Source organism: Ambystoma mexicanum, chromosome 7p (assembly GCF_040938575.1).
Source record: "Ambystoma mexicanum isolate Mex_15411 chromosome 7p, UKY_AmexF1_1, whole genome shotgun sequence".
In the NCBI taxonomy this organism is placed as follows: domain Eukaryota; kingdom Metazoa; phylum Chordata; class Amphibia; order Caudata; family Ambystomatidae; genus Ambystoma; species Ambystoma mexicanum.
This window is the reverse complement of record NC_090939.1, coordinates 12,470,024-12,491,538: the sequence shown is the minus strand read 5'-3', so window position 1 is coordinate 12,491,538 and position 21,515 is coordinate 12,470,024. Positions and strand designations below refer to the sequence as shown.

General features: G+C 46.0%; 1 protein-coding gene across 4 annotated transcripts in view; it reads left to right on the top strand.

Moving 5' to 3' along the window:
- Positions 1-21,515, top strand: part of U2AF1 (U2 small nuclear RNA auxiliary factor 1) — a 350,471-nt gene that overhangs the window by 315,281 nt on the left and 13,675 nt on the right. For all 4 annotated transcript variants that reach the window (XM_069635671.1, XM_069635669.1, XM_069635668.1 and 1 more), the window contains one exon: positions 2,134-2,226. In XM_069635671.1, the coding sequence (XP_069491772.1) occupies positions 2,134-2,226 (93 nt within the window). The remainder of the gene's footprint in view (positions 1-2,133; positions 2,227-21,515) is intronic.

Genomic DNA, 21,515 nt, shown 5'->3' with positions numbered 1-21,515 from the left:
CCCTGATGGACATCTGCAGGGCTGCTACGTGGATGTCGACGCACGCCTTCACGAGATTCTACTGCGTCGATCGGGATTCCAGGGAGGAGTCCAGAGTCGGCCAAGCAGTGCTGCGCAACCTGTTCGCCTGAGGGTGGGCCTGGTGAGGAGGTAAGAGTGCTTAATGTTGAGTTTATGTAATGCTTAATGTTGAGCCTTTGCCACCTCCCGTGGTTGTGCATGTGTGTACTGCTGTGTATTCTTATAATCATGAGCATGTGAATCCATGCCAGACCCCATGCTGGAGAAGGAACAAGTTGCTTACCTGTAACTGTTGTTCTCCAGCATGGGTCTGGCATGGATTCACATATGAACCCTCCCTCCTACCCCTCTGCGGCTCTTCACTTGGTTATACTTCCACTTTACGTGCTACCAAATCTGAGGAGGGCTGCCAGGGGAGGGGTTTAGGGAGAGGGCAGTCATTGGCTGGGGGCAGTATGACCCAGAGACCAGTAATTGGTTACTACTAAGAAAGACAGATCAGAAACAAAACTTATTACCGAGGATTCCCGGCCTGTGAGCATGTGAATCCATGCCAGACCCATGCTGGAGAACAACAGTTACAGGTAAGTAACTTGTTCCTTAGTACATTTCTGGAGGGAGGGGTGTAATGCAGTGATTTTAAAAATGCGGTGTAAAGTTACAAGTAAAATTCCATTCTCTTTGCATAAAACTCCAGGTTCCCAAGTGGAACCCAGTAAATGTCAGGAGTTTGTAGAATTGGTTAAAGTTCCCCAAAGGAAATAACAGGGCACATGGACATTCCATAGACACATGGACACAGCCGCAGGAATGGGGATTTGGGGGGAGGGAAGTTGCAAAACAATAATTTTTCTAACATATCCCAGGACCAAGTTTATGCTGTAAAGTCTCCCATCGGGCTCAATGAAGCTTCAAGCTTCCAGAACTGGGGAGAAGTTGTGAAGTCCATGTTGTGAAGCTGCTGAATTTTCACGCGGGGGAAAAAGACTTGTGTAGTTTGGAGCCACTGGGGTTGATGCTGGCCTGATTCTGGGGTATAGTGCAGCTGTTTGGTAGCTGACTTCCCAGGCCCAACAATCAGAACTTTCAGGTGGAGAGTTAGTGGCACAGGTCAGGTACGCCGTAGTTTCTTCAGAGTCCCTGGGGTCTTTGATTAAGGTTCTTTGAGTTTGAGGTAGTTTTGAAGCAGTTCCCATCCGTTGCGAGCACTCTGGTCCTCCTTTAATCCCGTCGCTTGTGTTAGGCTGTGTTTGGTGAAGTATCAAGGCAGCTTTTTTAGGAGGAGGGGGGTCCCCAGCTGTGCCTGCTAGATCAGGAGCACTCCTTTCATGGTTCCCTCTAGACTTGGGGGCCTATAGAGCGGGTGCTGCAGCAAGGTCTTCCTCACTGGCTGGAGTAGTCTTCTGTGTCCCTTGTGAGGCCGTGGGATGCATAGAAAAGGCTAGGACTGGATGAGCACCTCAGGGATGGCATGTGACATGTATGTTCCTGCTGTTAAAGGCAGCACCAACCAACATAACATTGTTACAATACTGCCTGAATTGCTTACTTCCCCACAACGCTTTCTCAAAGAAGAACATCTGGGTACTGAACAGGAAATGAATCAGGAAACTTGAGCGCTTCCTAATTGGATGACGGGCATATACGTATTTTTCTGGTTCCAGGTTTGTTGTGGGGCAGGATCATGCTAAGCTTTGGTTAGATGCCAGTCGCCCTTCATGGGCAGGCAGAGGATTTGTGTGTATCTTCAGCTGGGTGATTCGCTATTCTGAGTTAAGGGGATTCCTAATGCCAGGAAAGGAGTTCGCAATAGGAGCCCTCCACCGCCTTGTACTTCTCCCTCCCCCACAGGTCTTCCTCTCTTACCTCGCTCTCCATCACTTTTCACCTCTTCCCTGTCCCTCCCCCTGACAGCCCTGCTATCCCTTCCCCTCTTCTTGCTTGAATGTAGTCTGTTTATTTTGTCTCTGGAAGGAGAGCATAGAGGTTCAGTGCCTTCCACAGTTAGTGATGTGTAGAGTCCTCTGTGCAAGGAGGGTATTTGAGCTCTCAAACCCCTGCTACCCCCATTTCATTGTTTTCTGATGGACATGTTTTTTTTTTCCTCTGCAGGGAATGCACACGTGGCGGTTTCTGCAACTTTATGCATCTGAAACCAATTTCCAGAGAACTTCGGCGAGAGTTGTACGGTCGCAGACGGAAAAAGTGAGTACTGAAGGCCTCGAAGTGTTAGATTCCAAGGAGGGGGTGGGGGGTATTGCTTTTGGATCTTAATGTATGACATAATTGTGGCAGTCATGAAGCCTACTTCGTGCCTGTGGTATAGTTGCCCTGCCAGCATCTTTAAAGCTTGCATGGAAACCCTCGCTCCTTGGGTGACTGAACAAGTTAATTACGATTCCAGGGACTCTTAAGGAAGCATGGATCACTACCCTTTTGAAGCAAAACAACTTGGACCCTAATATTGCTAAACATTATCAGCCAATCACTAAGGTTCAAATATTATTGAAAATTCTGCATTGTTACTTACACTCAACTCGGGGGTTTTACTGAAAGCAACAACATGCTTAACCCCAGACAATCGGGTTTTAGATGTAGATATGGAACAGAGACACGTTGTTGAACCTTAAGTCCATCATTGCTAGTATTGCTGATCAAGCTAAGCCAGCGCTGCTTATGCTGCTGGATCTGTCCTCTGCGTTCGACCTGGTGGATCACTTTGTTGATCTCCGGGTTGAGTGCCCAGGCACATTGTTCCAATAAGGCACACAGTGGATTGCTTCCTTTCTGGAGCCAAGGACTCGAGAGTGGCTGTGCAAAGTGCAAGTTCACTTCCTACATCCATCACAGGGATCCTGTATTTCGCTATTACTGTTCAACTTTTACACCATGCCTTTTCTGGGTGTCCACTATGCAGATGACACCCAGGTTGTCTTTGAACTATGCAGTTATAGCAAAGATATAGTTGCCATTAATAAGAGTATATAAGGCTGTTCAGGAATGGATGTGCACCAATTCCCTAGCATTAAACCTAAAAAAGACAGAGCTCCCGATTAGAGCCTCTGGGCAGAAGATCAGTAAAATGGCATTAGACTATTAACGTTTCCTCATAGCGGTGACAGGATTAAGGTATCTAAGAAGGTGAAGACTCTGGGCATTATTTTAGATGCCAGTTTGTCTATGAAACCACATGTTGCATAGGTTCATGCATCCAGTGGGAATGTTACTAAACTACTCTATCATATTCACCCTTAGCTCTCTATTGGCTTCAGCCCTAATATTTGCGGCTGGACTACTATAGGCACAGCTAAGGCTAACCTTCATGCTTTGCAAGTTGATCAGAATGGGGCAGTTAGAGCCGTCTGTAGCCTTACTAGAAGCGAACATGTTACCGAGGGCAGGAGAGGTCTACACTCCCGATTAAACACTGGATTACTCATAAGGAACTCTCCATCACTTATAACTGTCATAATGGCCGAAGCGCCGCTGTATCTGGCTAATCATGTTACCCTCGTGCCGGGTCGATGTTTACGATCCTGTGATCCTCTCAAACTCGTACAACCAAGGTTTAAAACAAAAACCTTTGGAGGTTTCATGTTTGATTTTCAGGTGCCGTCTATGTGGAATAAACTTTCGCCTGAGCTTAGGCAAGCAAGCTCCTTAGCTGATTTCAAAAAGGGTGTGAAGACTTTAGTTTAATACGAAACCAGACGAGTTCTTTTTTTTCAGGGCTTGGATTCACTTTGTATAGGGGTGTATGACTGTTTTCAGTTATTGTCTGTTCCAGCACATTGAGTCCCATGGGCGATGTAGCACTCTATAAAAATTCAATCAGAGATGTATAAAGTGCAAGCCTAGCTGGGAACCCACTGAGCTCTCTACGTGCATGCTCACGAGGTGAGTGCAGGGGTCCACACCCCTCGCACATGCTCACGAGGTGAGTGCAGGGGTCCACACCCCTCGCACATGCTCACGAGGTGAGTGCAGTGGCCCACACCCCTCGCACACGCTCACAAGGTGAATGCAGGGGCCCACACCCCTCGTTCCCCTCGCACATGCTCACGGGGTGAGTGCAGGGGCCCACACCCCTCGTTCCCCTCGCACATGCTCACGGGGTGAGTGCAGGGGCCCACACCCCTCGTTCCCCTCGCACATGCTCACGGGGTGAGTGCAGGGGTCCACACCCCTCGCACATGCTCACGGGGTGAGTGCAGGTGTCCACACGCCTCGCACATGCTCACGAGGTGAGTGCAGGGGTCCGATTGGGCAGAATCACATGCAGTGCCCTTAGGGACCACTTCACACAATTAAGACTACACGTGATAATACAATTTCACCTTTGGTACAAGCCTGTACTACACAGTAAAGTGGTAGCAATGGCTGAGCAGCCAGACTTACCTCAAGAGCAAAAGAGCAGTAGTAGAGATTATTTCTGGAAAAAATAAACCCCAGAAATCCAGCAAAGCTGCTGAGGGACTCACTAGGTGAGGGAAATTAGCCATAAATGAGGAATTCGAGGGGATTGGGTCCTCCGTCTCCCTAACACTCGCCCTCCGCCCCAGACTAAGGAACAGGAGGATTTAATCCCCCCCTGGGTGGATCTCGTACCTCCTAGTCAGTTAAAAACATCCTAGAGAGACCATCAGCATTTTGGTGGTGGCTTCCTGCTCTGTGCTCAATGGTAAAATCAAACCCTTGCAGGCAGATTGACCATCTTAGTAGTTTAGGGGTTTCCCCTTTTATTTGCATCAGCCATCTCAAGGGTTGGTGGTCAGTCTGAATAACAAAAGTAGATCCATACAAATATGGTCTAAACCTCTTCAGTGCCCACACAATAGCAAAACATTCACGTTCTATTGTTGCCCACCTTGTCTCAGGATCCTTTAACTTCCTGCTGATGAAACACATGGGATGCTCCCTACCTTTCTCATCCAGTTGACTAAGGACTGCACCTATACCTGCATTTGAACCATCAGTTTGTACAATGAAGGGCTGGTGGTAGGCAGGAGCTCTTAGGACTGGAGCTTGACAAAGGGCTTTCTTCAGGCCTTCAAAGGCTTGAGTGCACTCCTCATTCCATCTGATCTTTTTAGGAAATTTTGGAGAGGTGATAACATTCAAGTGAGAAGCTATGGTCTCATAGTTCTCTATGAAGTTCCTGTAGTACCCAGTGAGACCTATGAAGGCTCTCACTTGGGTTTAAGTAGTAGGGGTGGCCCAGTTTTGTACAGCTTGTACTTTGCTAGGCAATGGCCTTATTTCACCCCCTCCTACCTCATGTCCAAGATAGACCACTTTGTTCTGGCCAATTTGACATTTACTTGCCTTTATGGTCAGATGGGCCTGCACAAGAGCCTGCAAAACATATCCTAGGTGATCAATATGTTCTTTCCATGTAGGGCTGAACGCTGCAATGTCATCCAAGTATGCCATGCAGAAGTCCTCCATCCCATTCAGAACTTGATTGACCATCCTCTGCATTCTTTAGTCCAAAAGGCATTACCTTGAACTGGTAGAGGCCTGTTGGGGTGGAGAATGCAGTCTTCTCCTTGGCTTGGTCTGTCAGAGCTATTTGCCAATAGCCTGACCTTAGGTCAAATGTGCTGAGGTACTTGGCTGCACCAAGTTTGTCCACCAGCTCATCCGTCCTATGTAAAGGAGGGGCATCAGTCTTTGTGACTGCATTTAGAGCTCTATAGTCGACACAGAATCTCATCTCTTTGGATCCTGCCTTTGGTACAAGCACAACTGGGCTAGACCATGGGCTAGTAGAGGGCTCTATAACCCTGAGATCAAGCCTCTTGTTTACCTCATTCCTTATATGGGTTTTGACATTGTCTGACATTATGTACCCCCTGCTTTTCACAGACAAACAGTGAGGATATCATGCTGGCCCCAAGGGGTCAAGCCTGGTGAAAGTGAGAACAGGGAGGCAAACTGATTTAACAGTAATTTGCACTCCTCCTGCTGGTCAGATGTTAGACTGGAAGAAAGATTAACTCCTTCCACTTTCTCATCTAAAGGTAAGCCCCTGAGGAGTTCAGGCAGAGGTTCACTATCCTCCTCCTCCTGAGCTGAAACTAGAAGCAAAGCTCCCATTTCAGGTCTAGAGACATAAGCCTTCAAACGGTTGGTGTGACTCAGGCAATCCTAAGGAGGCTCCCAAAGTCCACCAGATAGTTCACCTCTCCAAGTTTACCCACAACTTTGAAAGGTCCTATCCATTTGTCCTGCAAGGCCCTCTGCCTTGTGGGCACCATAACAAGAACAAGCTGGTCTTGAGTAAACTCAACCATGTTAACCTTCTGGTCGTGCCAATGTTTGACCAGAGCTCAACCAGCCCTCAAGTTATCACTTGCCTCTGCCATCATGTGCGAAATTCTCCTCCGGAGACCTATCACATAGTCCGTCACTCTGACTGGCTTGGGGGAAGGAGCACTCTCCAGCCCCTTCTTGATCAGGGTCAATGGACCTCTGACTGGATGGCGATAGAGAAGTTCAAAGGGACTGTAACCTACTCCCTCCTGAGGGACTTCTCCATATGTAAAGAGAAGGCATGGCAGTAGAAGGTCCCACTTTCTGTTAAGGGGTTCTTCTAAAGCGCCTATCATGCTCTTCATAGTTCTGTTAAACCTCTCCACCTGTCCATTTGTTTGTGGATGGTAGGCAGTAGAGAACCTGTAAGTGACTCCACAGGGTTTCCACGTGGTTTGCATGTAGTGGGACATAAAATTTGATCCCCTGTAAATTTCCTTAGGAAAACCTACTCTGGTAAAAATACCAAGTAGGGCCTGAGCCATAACAGTTCTCATAGGTATTGCTTCAGGGTACCTAGTAGCATGGTCTACTACAACCATGATAAACCTGTTACCTGAAGATGTTGGAGGATCAAGAGGACCAACAATGTCAATCCCTACCCTCTCAAAAAGAACTCCCACCACTGGGAGAGGCACCAAGGGTGCCACATTCTTGGCTCCACTCTTGCCAGAGGTTTGGCAAGTGTGACAGCTCCTACAGAATTTGTCTACTTCTGAACCCATCTTAGGCCAGTAGAAGTTGAGTGAGAGCCTTTCCTTGGTCTTCTTTTTTTGTCTTTTTTTTTAAATGTTATAGTTTAATTTTTTTTAACTTTCCATTTGCCTCCAGTTTTCCAAGGTTTCTTTTTAACTTACTACAGGTTTGCCAAGACTTAGAATTTCCTGTAGAAATTGGCATATTGTCAAGATGGGTTTTTGCGATCTGCCGTTAAGCATCTCCATCCATCTCTCTTCAGTCTCCATCATTTGTTCTCCGATCTTATAGTAGCTGCCAAATCTAGATCTTTGTTCTGAGAGATCGTTGCATTCCATTAGCAGGTGGAACAGTGTTTCAGATTTTTGAGTGTCTGAGAAGAAGCGACAAAAATGTTCTGTTGGAGCGATTTGTCTGGTTTTGGCTAGGTAGAAGCGTGTTGGTATAGTGTTTGTTCGGACTTTCAGATATATTGCATGCATTTTGGCATCAGGAAAGATGGTCAGGTAGGCTGGTAGTTCGTTAATGGATCTGATGTCTGTCTCACATTGTAAGTTGAGGGTGTATTTTGTTTTTTCCTCAAGGGTTTTTATCCAGTCATTTTCCATTATTTTTATTTTTGCATGTTGAGGGCGCAGCGTAAGCATTTCATGTGAGATTTCTTCTATTTGCATGAGTTGGTCCAAATTGTGTTTCCACTTGGCGAGGATTGTATTGACTTCAAGATTTGAATTGCTGGTGTTTTGTCATCGGTGAGGAGCTTGCGATATAGGTCTAGTTGTTTCCATAAGACAATTGAGCTGATGAACTGTACTGCTATTTCGTGTCTGATCCTAGGCATTGGGAAGGAAGGTGGCAGCTGCAGGATCTTATGCCAGAAGAGGGCTTCTAGTTTTGTCCAGCCATAGTCTGTTGGGTGTATCATGGCTTCTGTTCCATAGACTATTGTCGGAATCACCTTTTGCTTGTAATATGTTATTGGTTTGAAAGAGTATTTGCCAAATTTGCGCTGGATCACACATCCTTGTTTTGCCAAAGATTGGATCCGTTGTTCCAGTTTCAGAGTACTCTTTTTCGGATTTGGATTGGTTGATATGGATGCCCAAGTATTTGAAAGTTGTTGCTTCTTCAAGCTGGTTGTCATTTAGATAGATTTTTAGTTGTTTTCCGTTGTTATTGGTCGGTCTGGACAATTGCATGATTTTTGTCTTTTTTGTATTAATGGTGAGTTTGTTGTGGTTCATGTAGAGACTTAGTTGACTGAGGCTATTTTGTAGGCCTGATGGTGTTTTGTCCAGGAGGATGATATCGTCCGCATATGTCATGATTTTTACCGGTGTTGAGTTGATATTTGGAGGGTTGAGGGCGTCGGACTGTAGATGAGTCTTGATGTCTGCAGTATAAAAATTGTACAATGTAGCTGCTAGAGGGCATCCTTGTTTTAGTCCGTTTTCAACTTTAATTTTTGGTGGTGTGTGACCTTCTCTTTTAGTCTTATTGGTATGGAGGTGTTTGAATAAAGTTGTTTGATTGGGCCTAGTATGTCGTTGGGGCATTCCCATTTTTTAAGTTTATTCCAGAGGTTTTGCCGGGATATCCCATCAAAGGCCATGTGAAGGTCTAAGAAAGCCGCGTAGATTTTTGTTTTCTTATGGATTGCTTTGTGTTTTATCAGATTTAGCAATAGTAAGTTATTTGTCCCGACATTTGAGGTGAAGCCAGTTTGTCTTGTTGCAAATCACTTTGTTTCCGTTGCCCACTGATTGCATCGATTCTTTTGAAAAAACTCAAACAGCTTTCCTAACGGATCGAGTAACGCAATTGGGCGGAAATTTGTCGGGTTGTCCCTCATGCCTTGTTTGTGAATAGGTACAATGGTCGCAGTTTTCCATGATGTAGGTATCTGATTGTTTGAGTGTCATGATTTTTCTCATGAGATTGTCCCAAGAGTGCGGATCTTTCTTTATCATTGCGTTCGATGTCCCGTTAGGGCCTGGAGCATGAGATATATTGAGTTTTTGAATCATCTCAAGGATTTCTTGATAGCTGCAGTTTACTGTCCACTTAATGTTCTGTCTTTGTGAATTTTTTCCAGTTATTTTTGTGTAGTGTTCAATCCATCGTTGTTCAGTCACGTTTCCTGTGAGTTTTTGTAGATGCGCTGCGTTGTTCTTCAGAAGATTCCATAAGTCTTGGAGATTGTGTGTTTTGTAAGTTTCTAAGATTGCTTCTGCGTCTGCTTGTAGTAGCATCATGTTCTGCGTTTTGATCCAGTTTTTGTAGATTTGTTTAACCGCTTTTATTTTGCCGAACAATTCCTTATCTTTTTTTTTTGTCAGTTGCCGCACTGTGTTTCTCAGTGCCCTTTTCCTTTCAGCAAGCTCCTTGTTATAAGAGTGTCGGTGAGTCTGTAAAGTTTGCTGTTTGGCTGGTTTGTAGTGAGGTTGAAGTAACCATTGATAGTTTAATTTCTGATCGTCAGGTAGAGTAGTTTACATAAATTGTCTTGTGAGTGAGCCTGTCACTTGTTGGGTTATGCAAAGTTTTTTCCCAGCTGTACAGACTTCTAGCGGGGTAGGACGATTAGGCTGAGATTGACGCGGTATGTCTTGTCCATGTACGACAAGTTGCTTAGGGTCGCTCTTTGTTGTTGCAATTATGCTTGTTGTTTCTACTGCAGCTCTTAGTTCTTTGGAAAGATAAATATAGTCCATTATGGCACATGATTTGCCTCAGGACCAGGTGGAAAGGGGCTTGCCTGTTTCGTCTTTAGAATAATCAATAGATAGGAGGTTACGGATGTTGGTTTCTTTGATCCATTTTTTTTGCACGGATTGTTAGTTTTTCGTTAGGAGTTGGATGTCCGTCTTTTTGCCATAGGTGTAGATTTAAGTCTCCACATAATATAAATTCGATTCTTGTGTGTTTGAAAATGAGGGTGTTGACTGTTAGAAAGACACCGTCCAAGAACGCTTTGTTGTTGATTGCCGCTGGATTCCAGTACAGATTCATGATTGCAGTTTTTCTTTCGTGCTTTGCTGTCGATGTAGCAGGATCTAGGCCTTCCTTTGTGGTTATTTTTATGACTGTGTTTTGTATCCACGGGTTGATGTTTGTTGTGTACAGTATAGACCATGCAGGGTCAATCTTGATTAACGTTAGTAGACCTGATGAGGGTCTTCCTTTGGTTCTTGTCGGGGCTGGGTTGAGGAAGGCTAGAAAGCCGTCACAGCATGGAGTGTTGGAGAGCCAGGTTTCTTGAAAACAAATGATCTGGTATGAGTCGAATTCGGGTGATGGGTCATTAAACAAGTGGGAGTTTCCCCGTGTATTCCATGAGCACAGGGTCCAACTGTTTGATGTGTCGGTTGATGGTTGAGATATTGCTCAGCTCTGTAGTGTCTGAGTAGTTTAGGCTGTCTTCCGATGCATACTGACATCTGATCGGACGATCGTTGTTGTGGCTCATCCTTGTTTCATCCTGGTTGTGTATACTGTCTTCTAGAGTATGCTGTCGTCTGACTTGGCGGTCGCCGTTGTTGTTAGTGGCGTCAGTATGTTCAGTTTTGGAGTTATGCCCTGTGATCTTCTTGGAGTGGTCGAACACAGTTGGAAGGTTGTTTGAGTAGTTATGTCTCTCCTTTGACTGATTTCTCGGATGTTCTTGACTATGATTTGATGTGCAGGCGTTTCTGGGGTTTTCCTTTCTGTTGAATTCTTCGTATTTCGCTTTGATGTCGAGCGTACAGCTAAAACCCAGCTTGTCTAGCGTGTCTCTTGAAGTTAAGATTCGCTCCATAGTTGTTTTGCTGTGCAGTTTTAGCAACATTTTGTCAGAGTTTTCGTCTACAAAGATGACCAGGTCAATGTCTCTGGAACGCACTTGAATGAGGTTTGGGATTGCTTGAAAGAGAATTAGAATATTCACTCTGTTTAGGACCATTTTGGTAGGCCTAGTAATGATGTTTTCTATTTGTACTGTGTGGCATTCTGTTGACTGAAATGAATTTAGAAAAATTTGTTTTCAGACAGATCTGTGCGTGCTCTCGGGTGTTGTAGTCCAGAGTTTTCTTTCGTTGGATGGGTTGGGGAGTAGCTGGCTCTGGTGCTACTGCTTGTTTCGTTGAGAAGTGAGGTTGAGGAGATTTCATCATAGGTTGACTGTTTACTTGGAGCGTCGATTAAATTGGTCATTGATCTGTCTGAAATTTCTTCGCATGAAATTGTGTAGCTAACAGAGTGATTTGGTTGGTATTCGTTGATGACTATTAGACTTGAGTCATTTAATTGGCTTTTTGTTTTTTTTGTGTAGGTAGGTCCTCGTGCGTCATTAGGTTGAGTAGATCTGATTCCGAGCTTTAGTCCTTGTATTTTGGCGTAGTCGCAGCTACTGGTTTTTTATTTAGATTTTCTGCTTGTGGGTCCGGATGTTTCATTATGGACTTCTTTGGTTGATTATTGGGTATTTTTTCTGTGGTTGAATTTTTAAATGTTTTTTCTGGGACCAGCTTTGGTATTGACAGGTGACCCCGTTTGCTTTTGAGTGTGTTTGGTGGGTTTCTTTGCTGGTTCTTTGTCGGTTTTCTTTGCTGGACCGAAGATTCCAAAAGTGTCATTGCCGATCATGGTGTTTGAGTCATTTGTCGGTTTTATTTTCTCTTTACACGCATTTGATGGGTTTGTTATTTGGGTCGATTAAGACGTTGAGGGTTTGTTTGGTGTAGATCTAGCTTGATCAAGGTTCAGTTTTTCTGGTATCATGCAAGATGGTGTGTTTTCTTTTGGTGTGTTCTGCGGTAATGGCACTTGCTGTTGTTTGTTTTTGAGTAAAATCATAAGTTCTTTTGTGAATTGAATCTTTTCTTCCTTGTCGCATCGTGCTATCTCAAAGAGTCTTTGTTGCCAGGTGCGAGATTGTTCTGCTTCAGAGTCCAGACGTTTTCCGATTGTTTTTATGAAGTCTTCTGTGTGTATTTGCTTGGTGTGTATCATTGCCAGGAGAGTGGCTTGGTCTCGTATATTATCTTTTATCGCTTCATGAAGTTTGAGGAAGGGTACCATGGATTGGGATACCACTGCCAGCAGCATGTTTTGTAGTTCTAACATTGATGTCGGAAGTCTTTGGTTTTGATTGCCGTCATTTGGAGAAAAGTGGTTTCCTGTGCCACCTGATATTGGGGTTGGGTAGTTTGTGCCGTTTCCTTGCGCTGGCGTGTGAAAGGATTCCTCAACGTCGTACTCAAATTTGGTTGTTTTTTGTTCCTTTTTTATTTTGAGATGTAGAGGCTGTAGTTCTCTGCGTGGGCTTTGTTTTCCATTGGGTTCGCAATTCTGTTGGCTAGAATTTTTTGGTAGCGGCATCGAAGTGCAGGAAGGAGTTGTCAAATGAGTTGGCTCGCCAAAGATTTCTTTCCTTCTTTCTGCACTGTTCATGATAGATTCTATTTCAGTGATGTCTAAGGATAGACGAGCTGCTTGTCCTGTCGCTGGATTCAGGGGGTGTGTGACATGTTCATTTACCAGTTTTTGAGCAGTGTGGGTTTGTAGACACTGTAGTTTTGCCTGTTTCGCGTTTTCTTTTTTTGTCATCCCTGCCATTGACACTCCTGGGGTTGTCAGTTTGGCTCTGGGTAGGCGTTGATATTTTAGCTGATGGGAGATTTGGCATTTTGTTTGGGCATGTGTCTCTAGTTGGATCATTGGCAGCGGCCATTGGCGGATTTGGCTGGATTTTTGCGAGGATTGGTTCTGCAGTTATCTCGCTCCGTTTGTGTCTTTTATTTCAAATTGCATGTCTGGTTGTTTATTAGCTCGGACAGTCCCGTTATCCTCTGTGTGGGTTTTGCAAATTGGTTGGTTGGATTGGTCGTTTTGTTCTGTTATTGGCTGATTTTCAATTTGGTCCCAGGTAGTTGGGATTTGATGGTCTTGAATGCTTTGCTTTCCTTGATTTGTTTGGATCAGGTCTTTGGTTTGTCCACATTCTGGTTATGGTGAAGGTTCGCGTAGACTTTCTGAGAGGGTCTGTTCCATATCTTCAGACTGTTTGTGTATTTCATTCTCCTGGGTTTGTGGTTCTGAGGTGTTTTGGATTGGTCGATTTTCGGTGAGAAGTTTGTTAGTTCTTCTTTTGGAATGCCTGTTCCATTGTTGTTTGTGAGGGGTCCGCGTGCAGCTTTCCTCTGAGCCTTGAGCCTTGTATTAGGTCGCATGGTCTTTTTTTTTTTTTTTTTGCATTGAGGGAGACAGGTGGTTTCCTGTCGTCTCCAGTGCTTTTGCAAGTTTTGATGTTGGAAATGTCCCAGTTTGCATTTCAAGGTGAGTGAGTCTCTTAATGCGATGCTAGAAGGGTTGTTGATGGTCAGGGTTTCCTTGTTACAGCACCCGGGACAGGATCAAAGGGGTGTGGGCCCCTGCAGTCTCCTGTGCTCCGGTAGGCTCAAGAGCGAGTGAGCACTTTAGATGAAAACAGTGCAGATCAGGGTGATGAGCTGGGTCATCGGAGTTGCTTTGATGTAGCGCCTAGGACAGGATCAAAGGGGAGCAAGCCCCTGCAGTCTCCTGTGTTCCGGTTAGTTCAGGTGGTCGCTGGAGGGTGTCTGTTGCAGCACAGAGGTCTGGTCAGGATCAAAGGGGGGGAGCCCCTGCAGTCTCCTGTTTTTGATAGTATCGTCGTTATTATAGTGTACTTTCGATGGTCGTCTGTCCGTTAGTACGGGGTAGAGTGGGCAGGATCAAAGGGGAGAAAGCCCCTGCAGTCTCCTGCCTTGTATTAGTTGTTAAGGTTCTTAGTTCGGCACCCTGATATGATATGGCATTTATAACACGCCGATACACAAGTGTTTCAAGGGGGAGACCCTGAGGAGATCACTTGTGCTGTTGTTTATGGTGTTGTTGAGGCAAGGAGATCTCCTGAGCTGTTAATATTTATGATGTTCTTGCAGCGAGCGAAACATGTGATGCAAGGCAGAGAGGAGGTTGCTCCCTGTGTTCTCTTGTCTTGTGAGAGCTTAGAATATTCTTATTGTGGCACAAGGGGGGTAGAAGAGTCCAGGCAGTCTCTTAGTTAGGTTCTTTAAAAATAAAAAGGGCTGCTTCTTTGGTTAGGAGGCGAGGCTCTTTGTGTGGCACTTTGATTTTTGAAGGAGGTGGATTTTTAAATGAGATGTCCTGGAAGGATCTTTATTGCGCAAGATTCTAGCTTTTTTTTTCTTTTCTATTTTTGTCTTTTTTTTTTTCCTCTCCGCTTGTGTGGAAATATATTGAGGCACAATGCAGCGGTGTTTGGGTGGACACTAAGCAGTGTATCGGATTGAGGTCTTTCAGCTGGTCAGTGGCAAGGAATTGCCACTAGATGGAGCCTTTCTCGTGAATGCAGGATGGCGGAGCGCAGCTCACGGGGTGCCTCAGTAAGGAGCTGGGATGCAATCAGTTACGCGTCCTGTGCAGCTCGCGGGAGATCAGACGCCTGCAGGCTATGCGGGAATCCCGGGGAGTAGGCGTATGGGTGTGCAGGGCTTGCTGGCGTCAAGCGTGCAGCGGCAAGCCGACAGGCCCGCGGCTTGTTTGCCCGCAATTGAATTGTCAGCGTGCAGGGTCCACCGGCACGGATCAGGCAGGCAGGCAGCGAGCGAACAGGCTTGTCGCTGGTCCGCGCGCAGCTGAATCAGAGGAGCCGGCGTGCGTGGGCAGAGGGCAGCAGGCCGGGCTCCGAAGAAGAGACACAGGTGAGAGTTGGCGGGCGGGCGCGGGTTTCCTATTCGTTTGTTGTGGAAGCGGGAAAATTCAAGCAGGGAGAGACAGACTTGCGGGGAAGTTTGCCCTTGTTTACGTCGGAGTATGGAATCAGTCGAAGGGAGGCAGCGGGGGTGACAGGCAGGACAGATTTTGTAGTTCAATACGTGCATTTCTGTAAGGGGGGGAGACGAGGAAGAAGGCAGGCAAGTGGGAGGGGGAGGTGTCGGTACTCAACGCGGATCAGAGGGTTCGTCAGTTATTGAAGCCAGGCTCAGGGGTTTCTTTTGATGGAAGTCTCTTGTTCTTTGTTAGGAGCGGAGCAGCGCCGCGGAGCCTGCAGAGCCTAAAGACCAAAAGACTCTGCAGCAGACTCCGCGGCTTCCTGGGGATTATGAATGGAATTGGCAGAGATAGAAAGAGGACTAAAAAAAGTCTTCTGAATTCCTGGAACAAAGCAAAATAGAGTCCTGCAGTATCAGTAGCCAAAGACTCTGCAGCAGACTCCGGTATCTCGTGGGCTAACTGTAGGAACTGGAGTCAGTTAACTAGAGGTACTACAAGTCTTTTGCAGTCTCCAGTGGTTGACTCAGTCGGTTCACTGTAGAAGAGGCCATCTTCCCAGTGCAACCTATACTTCCCAGGCTCTTCCCCATCGAGCTGAGAAGCTGCCTGTAGTCGAAGCTCTTCAAGAGTAGGACACTCTTTGTCCTCTGCTGAAGTCTGCCCTGTTGGGTCCACCTTCTGCCAGTAAACACTGCAGCTCAGGATGTTCAACAGGGTCAAGATCTTCTTCCAGATCTGAGTCCTCAGTATCTGATGGAACCACACAGGGTTGAACCTCACACTCACCCTCAGTTGGTGGAGGAGTCACAGGTGTGACTTTGGACAGTCTTGGTGATGTCCTTGTAGGCACAGGGGTGCTTACTGTTTTCTTGCTGATAGACTTGGGTTTCCCCTTTGTCTCTTGGTTACTTGCAATAGCAGTAAGTCCGTCCTGTGGACTTGGGGTGATAGCTTCTTCTATCAAGTCACCAGGAGAGCCTCTCAAGGTTCTCTCCCTTGCAGACCTTGTGAGCTCCTGCTTCCTTCTGCTTGGGGGGCTTGGGGGGATTGGGGGGTACTAGACACAACTCCAAGAGTTTTCAGGTCATTACCCAACAGAACTCTCCCAGGTACGTCACCCTGCACACTAACAGGTGTTCTGACAGTCATGTCATTGCACTGGATGAGAGCTGGTAACTGGGGAACCACTTGCACAGGGCCTCCAGCTAACTTAGTTAGGTGTTTGGGTGCCTTAGCAACATCCTCTACCTTGAAAAAACATTCAACCACAGTTATGCTGGCTCCAGTGTCTCTGATAGCAGGGAGTCTCCTGACCATTCACAAGAACACTATCTTTGTAATACTCTTTAGTATTATCTGGGATTGAGTTATAGACATCTAAGTTCTGTTACCAAATACCCAAGGACACTAAAACACTAGCTGAGACTCTCATGGGCTCATCAGCTAGTAACTGAAAGTTTCCACTGGCTATAGGTACTTCATCCACCTGGGAGAAGGCTAAGGAGACAGTGTGGACCCCTGAAGGTTACTTACATCTGGGATCCCCTTTCACATGGTCGGTTGATCCACAAGCATAACGTTTCCCAAATACTTTGAGAATGGGGGTTTGTTCTGGCCTCCATCTGGTTTGGGTCCAGATGGTACACTAGCATGATTCGGTTTCCCTTGTGGCTTACTCTGGTTATGTTTGGGGCTCACTTTTGGATGGGAGTTATTGGAATTCTCCTTATCATCTTTCTTTGACTGCTTTCCCTCATCCTTCTTCTGAGTTGCCCCAGAATCCTTGTCAGTAGCCCTGTTGGCAACCCACAAGTCAGCAGCCTTAGCTAACTTCTTAGGATCTATTTCCTTTGAATCAGCCAAGTGCTGTCTGATCTCAGGAGAGCAGGCATCATAAATTGACTCCAACATAACAAGATTTCTCATACCTTCATAAGTGTTTACTCTGTAACCCTTAACCCAACCATCTACGTTTTTCAAACATTCACATACCCAGGTAGCCCAAGGGTACCATCATGATTTTTGAGGGTCCTAAACCTCTTAAGGTACTGGGAAGGGGTCTTCCCAAATCTAGCTATCAATGCTAGCTTCACACTCATAATCCTGCTTATCCTCCTCCCCCAACTCCATTACAGCATCACTTGCAACAGGGGGAAGCCAAGGAATCAACTGATTCCCTGTGATACCCTGAATCCCATGATTGTACTCAAACAGTGCTAACCAATCCAAAACATCAAGTTTAGTCTCATACATACCAATCATTTCCTTTGGCATGCAGGGACTCTTAGGGCTGAAAGACATAGAAGACTCTAGGAGAGAAGCATTTTCCAAAGACAATTTCTTCATCTCCATTTCCCTGAGCCTTAACTCTTGATGTTTCATGGCAGTTTGTGCCTCAATACGTCTCGCTTCCAATTCAAGGCTCATTTTCTCAAGGGCAATAAATTCAGGAGTGAGTGTAGTACCTGATGGGGTCCCTGTGGACAGAGGTTGTGATTTCTGGGCAGGTAGTGGAGTGGTAGGGCCTTCTGACATAGACTCATCCACTCCTTCTAATCCAACACTCTCAAAATCAGAAACATCAGGATCCACATTTGCTGGAGGGGTCGGCCCTTCTGACCCACTCTCCAGACTTTGTTTTCCCAATAATTTAGCAACAAGTTCAGATTTCTTTCCTTTACCAGAGAGGCTCAGTCCTCTACACATGGCTCTCAAAACCTCAGCAGTGTAGTTTAAGAGGCTCTCTTCACTGTAGTTTTCCATATTTTACATGATTTGTTAGTTAATAGATGTCTGTGGTGTTTAGCCTTGTGGTTAGTTGACCCAACGTAATAGCAGTACTCTAAGTGTAATCACTATACTTAAAAATCCCACCGCTGTACACCAGTGTTAGGCAGAATCATATGCAGTGCCCTTAGGGACCACTGCACATAATTAAGACTACAAGTATTAATACAATTTCACCTTTGGTACACGCCTGTACTACACTGTTAAAGTGGTAGCAATAGCGGAGCAGCCAGACTTATCTCAAGAGCAAATGAGCAGTAGTAGATATTACACAAAGGTCTACAATTACTGTGACTCAGGCAAACACTAACTCAAGGTTTCTGGTTAAAAGAAATATAAGTACATTTATTTTTAAACCATCTGTTCACAAAACACTTCACTTCTATTACAATAAAACCACACTCCAAATATACTACACAGAACCAATTCCCCTTGTGCAGATCCATTCAAGGTAAGTACATTGGAATTTGACAGACCGGTGTTGTGAAACAAAGACGTTACCCTGGGTTAATACGCGATCACTTTTTGACAGTAATGACAGTTCGGTCTTACGAAAGAAAAGCGTACCCACGGGAAGAAATGTAACCAAAGTCAAACACACTTAGCACATGAATTCACACAAGAGAATCGGGGATAAAAATCACAGGCAATACTTTTGAATCAGAGGACACTTTCTAAAATGTATATAAGTCAATGGGCCTGCACCAGTGTCAAATGTAACAGGATTCCTGTTGTCGAGGATCACAAGGTTAGAACAGTTCATGATTCGAGATTGCCAGGTGTACTTGGATGTTGTCAAGAGGGGAAGCAAAAGTTATAAGAGGGAAGGAATAAAAGGACAAGCCTTTTTGGTGAGGAAAAAGGGTTCACCCCAATTCCTCAAAGTCGGACACAGTTCATTATTCGTTTGAAGAAAGCTAGTGCTACGGCAGTTGTTCCTGGCAGTTCCTGCAGACTCGCTGTTCCTGGAGCTTCAGTCGTGTGGACAAGGACAACGTCTGGAGCGATCTGCACTACCCAGGGATGAAGCCAGCAGCAGCGAAGCAACAGTGAATAAAATGTGCCCTTCTTTAAAACAGGAGAGGCTCTTTAAATGGCTATCCGGACCACTACAGCTGTGTGCAGCGATTTCGACCAAGAAGGGAATCCTCTGGCTGTTGAAGGTGAGCTAGTTGATCCCAGCAGGCTCAAGGGAAGAAGACTTCGGACTGGATCTTCTGTCGTTGAAGGGTAGATAGGTTAGGACTGCAGCAGGGCTTCACCGGGACTCAGGAGTTGCAGCAGTCGTCTTCTTATCTGCTTCTCTTCGGTTCTTGCAATTCCAGTGGCGACTCGTGCTGGATGTCAGAGTCCTGCCTTTTATGCCAAAATCCCCCATTCACACAGCCTGGCTGTCAATCACTCTGCAGGGGGGTTGTCCGGCCTGGACAACCCCGTCAGTCAATCGACACAAAGTGTGACTTGGGTCTCCAAGGAGACCCTGTGCAGTGGGTGACTAAACCCCTCCCTCACAATCAGCCCACCTAGACACCCCGACGCCAAAGGAGGGCTTCTGGGCAGAAGTCTGCCAAAGGACGGTGAACAAAGAAGGCAAACCTGGTTTGGTGCGAAAAGTAAAACACAAGAAGGACTTTAACAAAAAGAAATGTCGACTAAACCCGACCGGAGCCAAAATAAAAAGTATTTGGTCAAGCGGGTTTATGTTCGAGGCTAATACAATAGCCTAAAACAGTACCACGTTTATTTCGTATAATCGCGGTAGAAAAGTTAGGGTAGATACCACTGCCACCAGCCAAGTCTTAATGTTAAGAGAGCGAAACCAAGCTCCAAGAGGCACAGACAAAAAGGGGTAGGAATTAACCCTTTCCAATACTATATGTAAGATAGGGTGTACTGGGTCTGTTGTCTTTAAGAGACTACCTAAAGTTAATGGCGACTTTACATGTTTCTGGGGGACAGTAGTCAGCCCCAGAAAAATTGAGTCATTGGGAAGTCTCAAAGACAACCCTGTGTCACTGCACTGAAGGTGCTGTGTAACGCACAAAAAAGTGGGCTCATGGAGTGGTGTGGCTCCAGAGCCCAAGATCAGACAAAAAGTAGAAAGACCCATGGCAAAACACATGTAAGAGTGGGAAAAGGGCGCACACTCTTACCAGGTGGAAGATATGAACCCCAGAAATCCAGCAAAACTGCTGAGGGACTGATTAGGTGAGTGAAATTAGCCATAAATGAGAATTCTCTCTAACAAGTCCACTGCCCCTAGCACATGCTCACAAGGTGAGTGCAGGGGTCCACATGAAATTAGTAAGCACCCCTCGCACATGCTTGTGAGGTGAGTGCAGGGGTCCACACCCCTCACACATGCTCGTGAGGTGAGTGCAGGGGTCCACATGAATCAGTAAGCACCCCTTGCACATGCTCATGAGGCGAGTGCAGGGGTCCACATGAAATCAGTAAGTACCCCTCGCGCATGCTTGTGAGGTGAGTGCAGGGGTCCACACCCCTCGCACATGCTTGTGAGGTGAGTGCAGGCGTCCACACCCCTCGCACATGCTCGTGAGGTGAGTGCAGGCGTCCACACCCCTCGCACATGCTCGTGAGGTGAGTGCAGGCGTCCACACCCCTCGCACATTCTTGTGAGGTGAGTGCAGGGTTCCACACCCTTCGCACATGCTCATTAGGGTGAGTGCAGGGGTCCACATGAAATCCGTAAGCACCCCTTGCACATGTTCCTGATGCCCTCTGTCCCCTATATGTGAGCTTTGCAGTCATGGACTAGTTTTAGTGCTGACCCATCATTGGGCTTACATGTAATGACTAAAACTAGAATGTGTTTCTCCATTACCTATCGGGGCGTGCTAAATTACTAACTGCTTCCGCATTTGCTTCTAGTGGTGGGATTGCAAAGCTGCCCATATCGCATGATAAGCACTAGTGTTGTGCACTCAGGCTGCTTGGGGAAGAATGTCCCACTTATTTGTTCCTTCATTGCAAAAAGACTTTGCATGGGATGTTGGAGATCACTGCCTGCTTTCTCCCTCCTTCGATGCCTGCCCTGAGAGTATCTTGGTTCGTTCCCCTCACTCCTTTTAAGGAAGGCTGCTGTGTGTCTCGGCACTCCCCTCTTCAGCAAGTGGCCTCCTGTGCTCTCTTTCTAAAGTTCACCTCTACAGTGTCTTAAGCTTACCTCTGCCAGGTCTGTGTGGTTTGTCGTTGGTGTTCTTCCCAGTCTGTGTAATCTTTTATACTGTGCCAAATCACCACCATGGTGGTTTCAAACCACTGAGGCTTGTCTGCAAGTTGGCGTGTTGTGACCCCGGTAGGGTATTGGGAAAAGGGAGTGTTAAAGTGGTGACGGAAAAAGGGCAAAGATAAACCAAATGGGGGTGGTGTCAAACGTGTTACAGGAAAGAGGATAGTATTTTTGGTAGCTTGGGTGCATGTCGATTCAGCCAAAGTAGATCTATAGATCGGCATTGCAGCAATTAGGAAGGTAACTTCTGAGGTTTCTGAAGGCAAAGTGGATCTTTCTGAGAGCGAAAGTGCAATTACTAAAAGTGCCTGGTTGTGCGCTGGATTTGGGATGTGCTCATACAGACGTTTGCAGCATTTCACATTTCATTGCCCTGGTGTTTGATTTCTCCCGGAAAAGAAACTCCAGAATTGTTCTGGGGCTGCAAATCCTCGTGGCCAAGTCAAAAATAGACTGCTTGTCGAATGGGGACACTTCCATCAGTTCACACAACTAGTCTGCTCCCTCTAGCATCACACAGGCACTGACACAACTTGTCTGCTCCCTCTGGCATCACACAGGTACTGACGCAACTAGTCTGCTCCCTCTGGCATCACACAACTAGGATCACATTACTAGTCTGTTAGGCGAGATTGTATGCAGT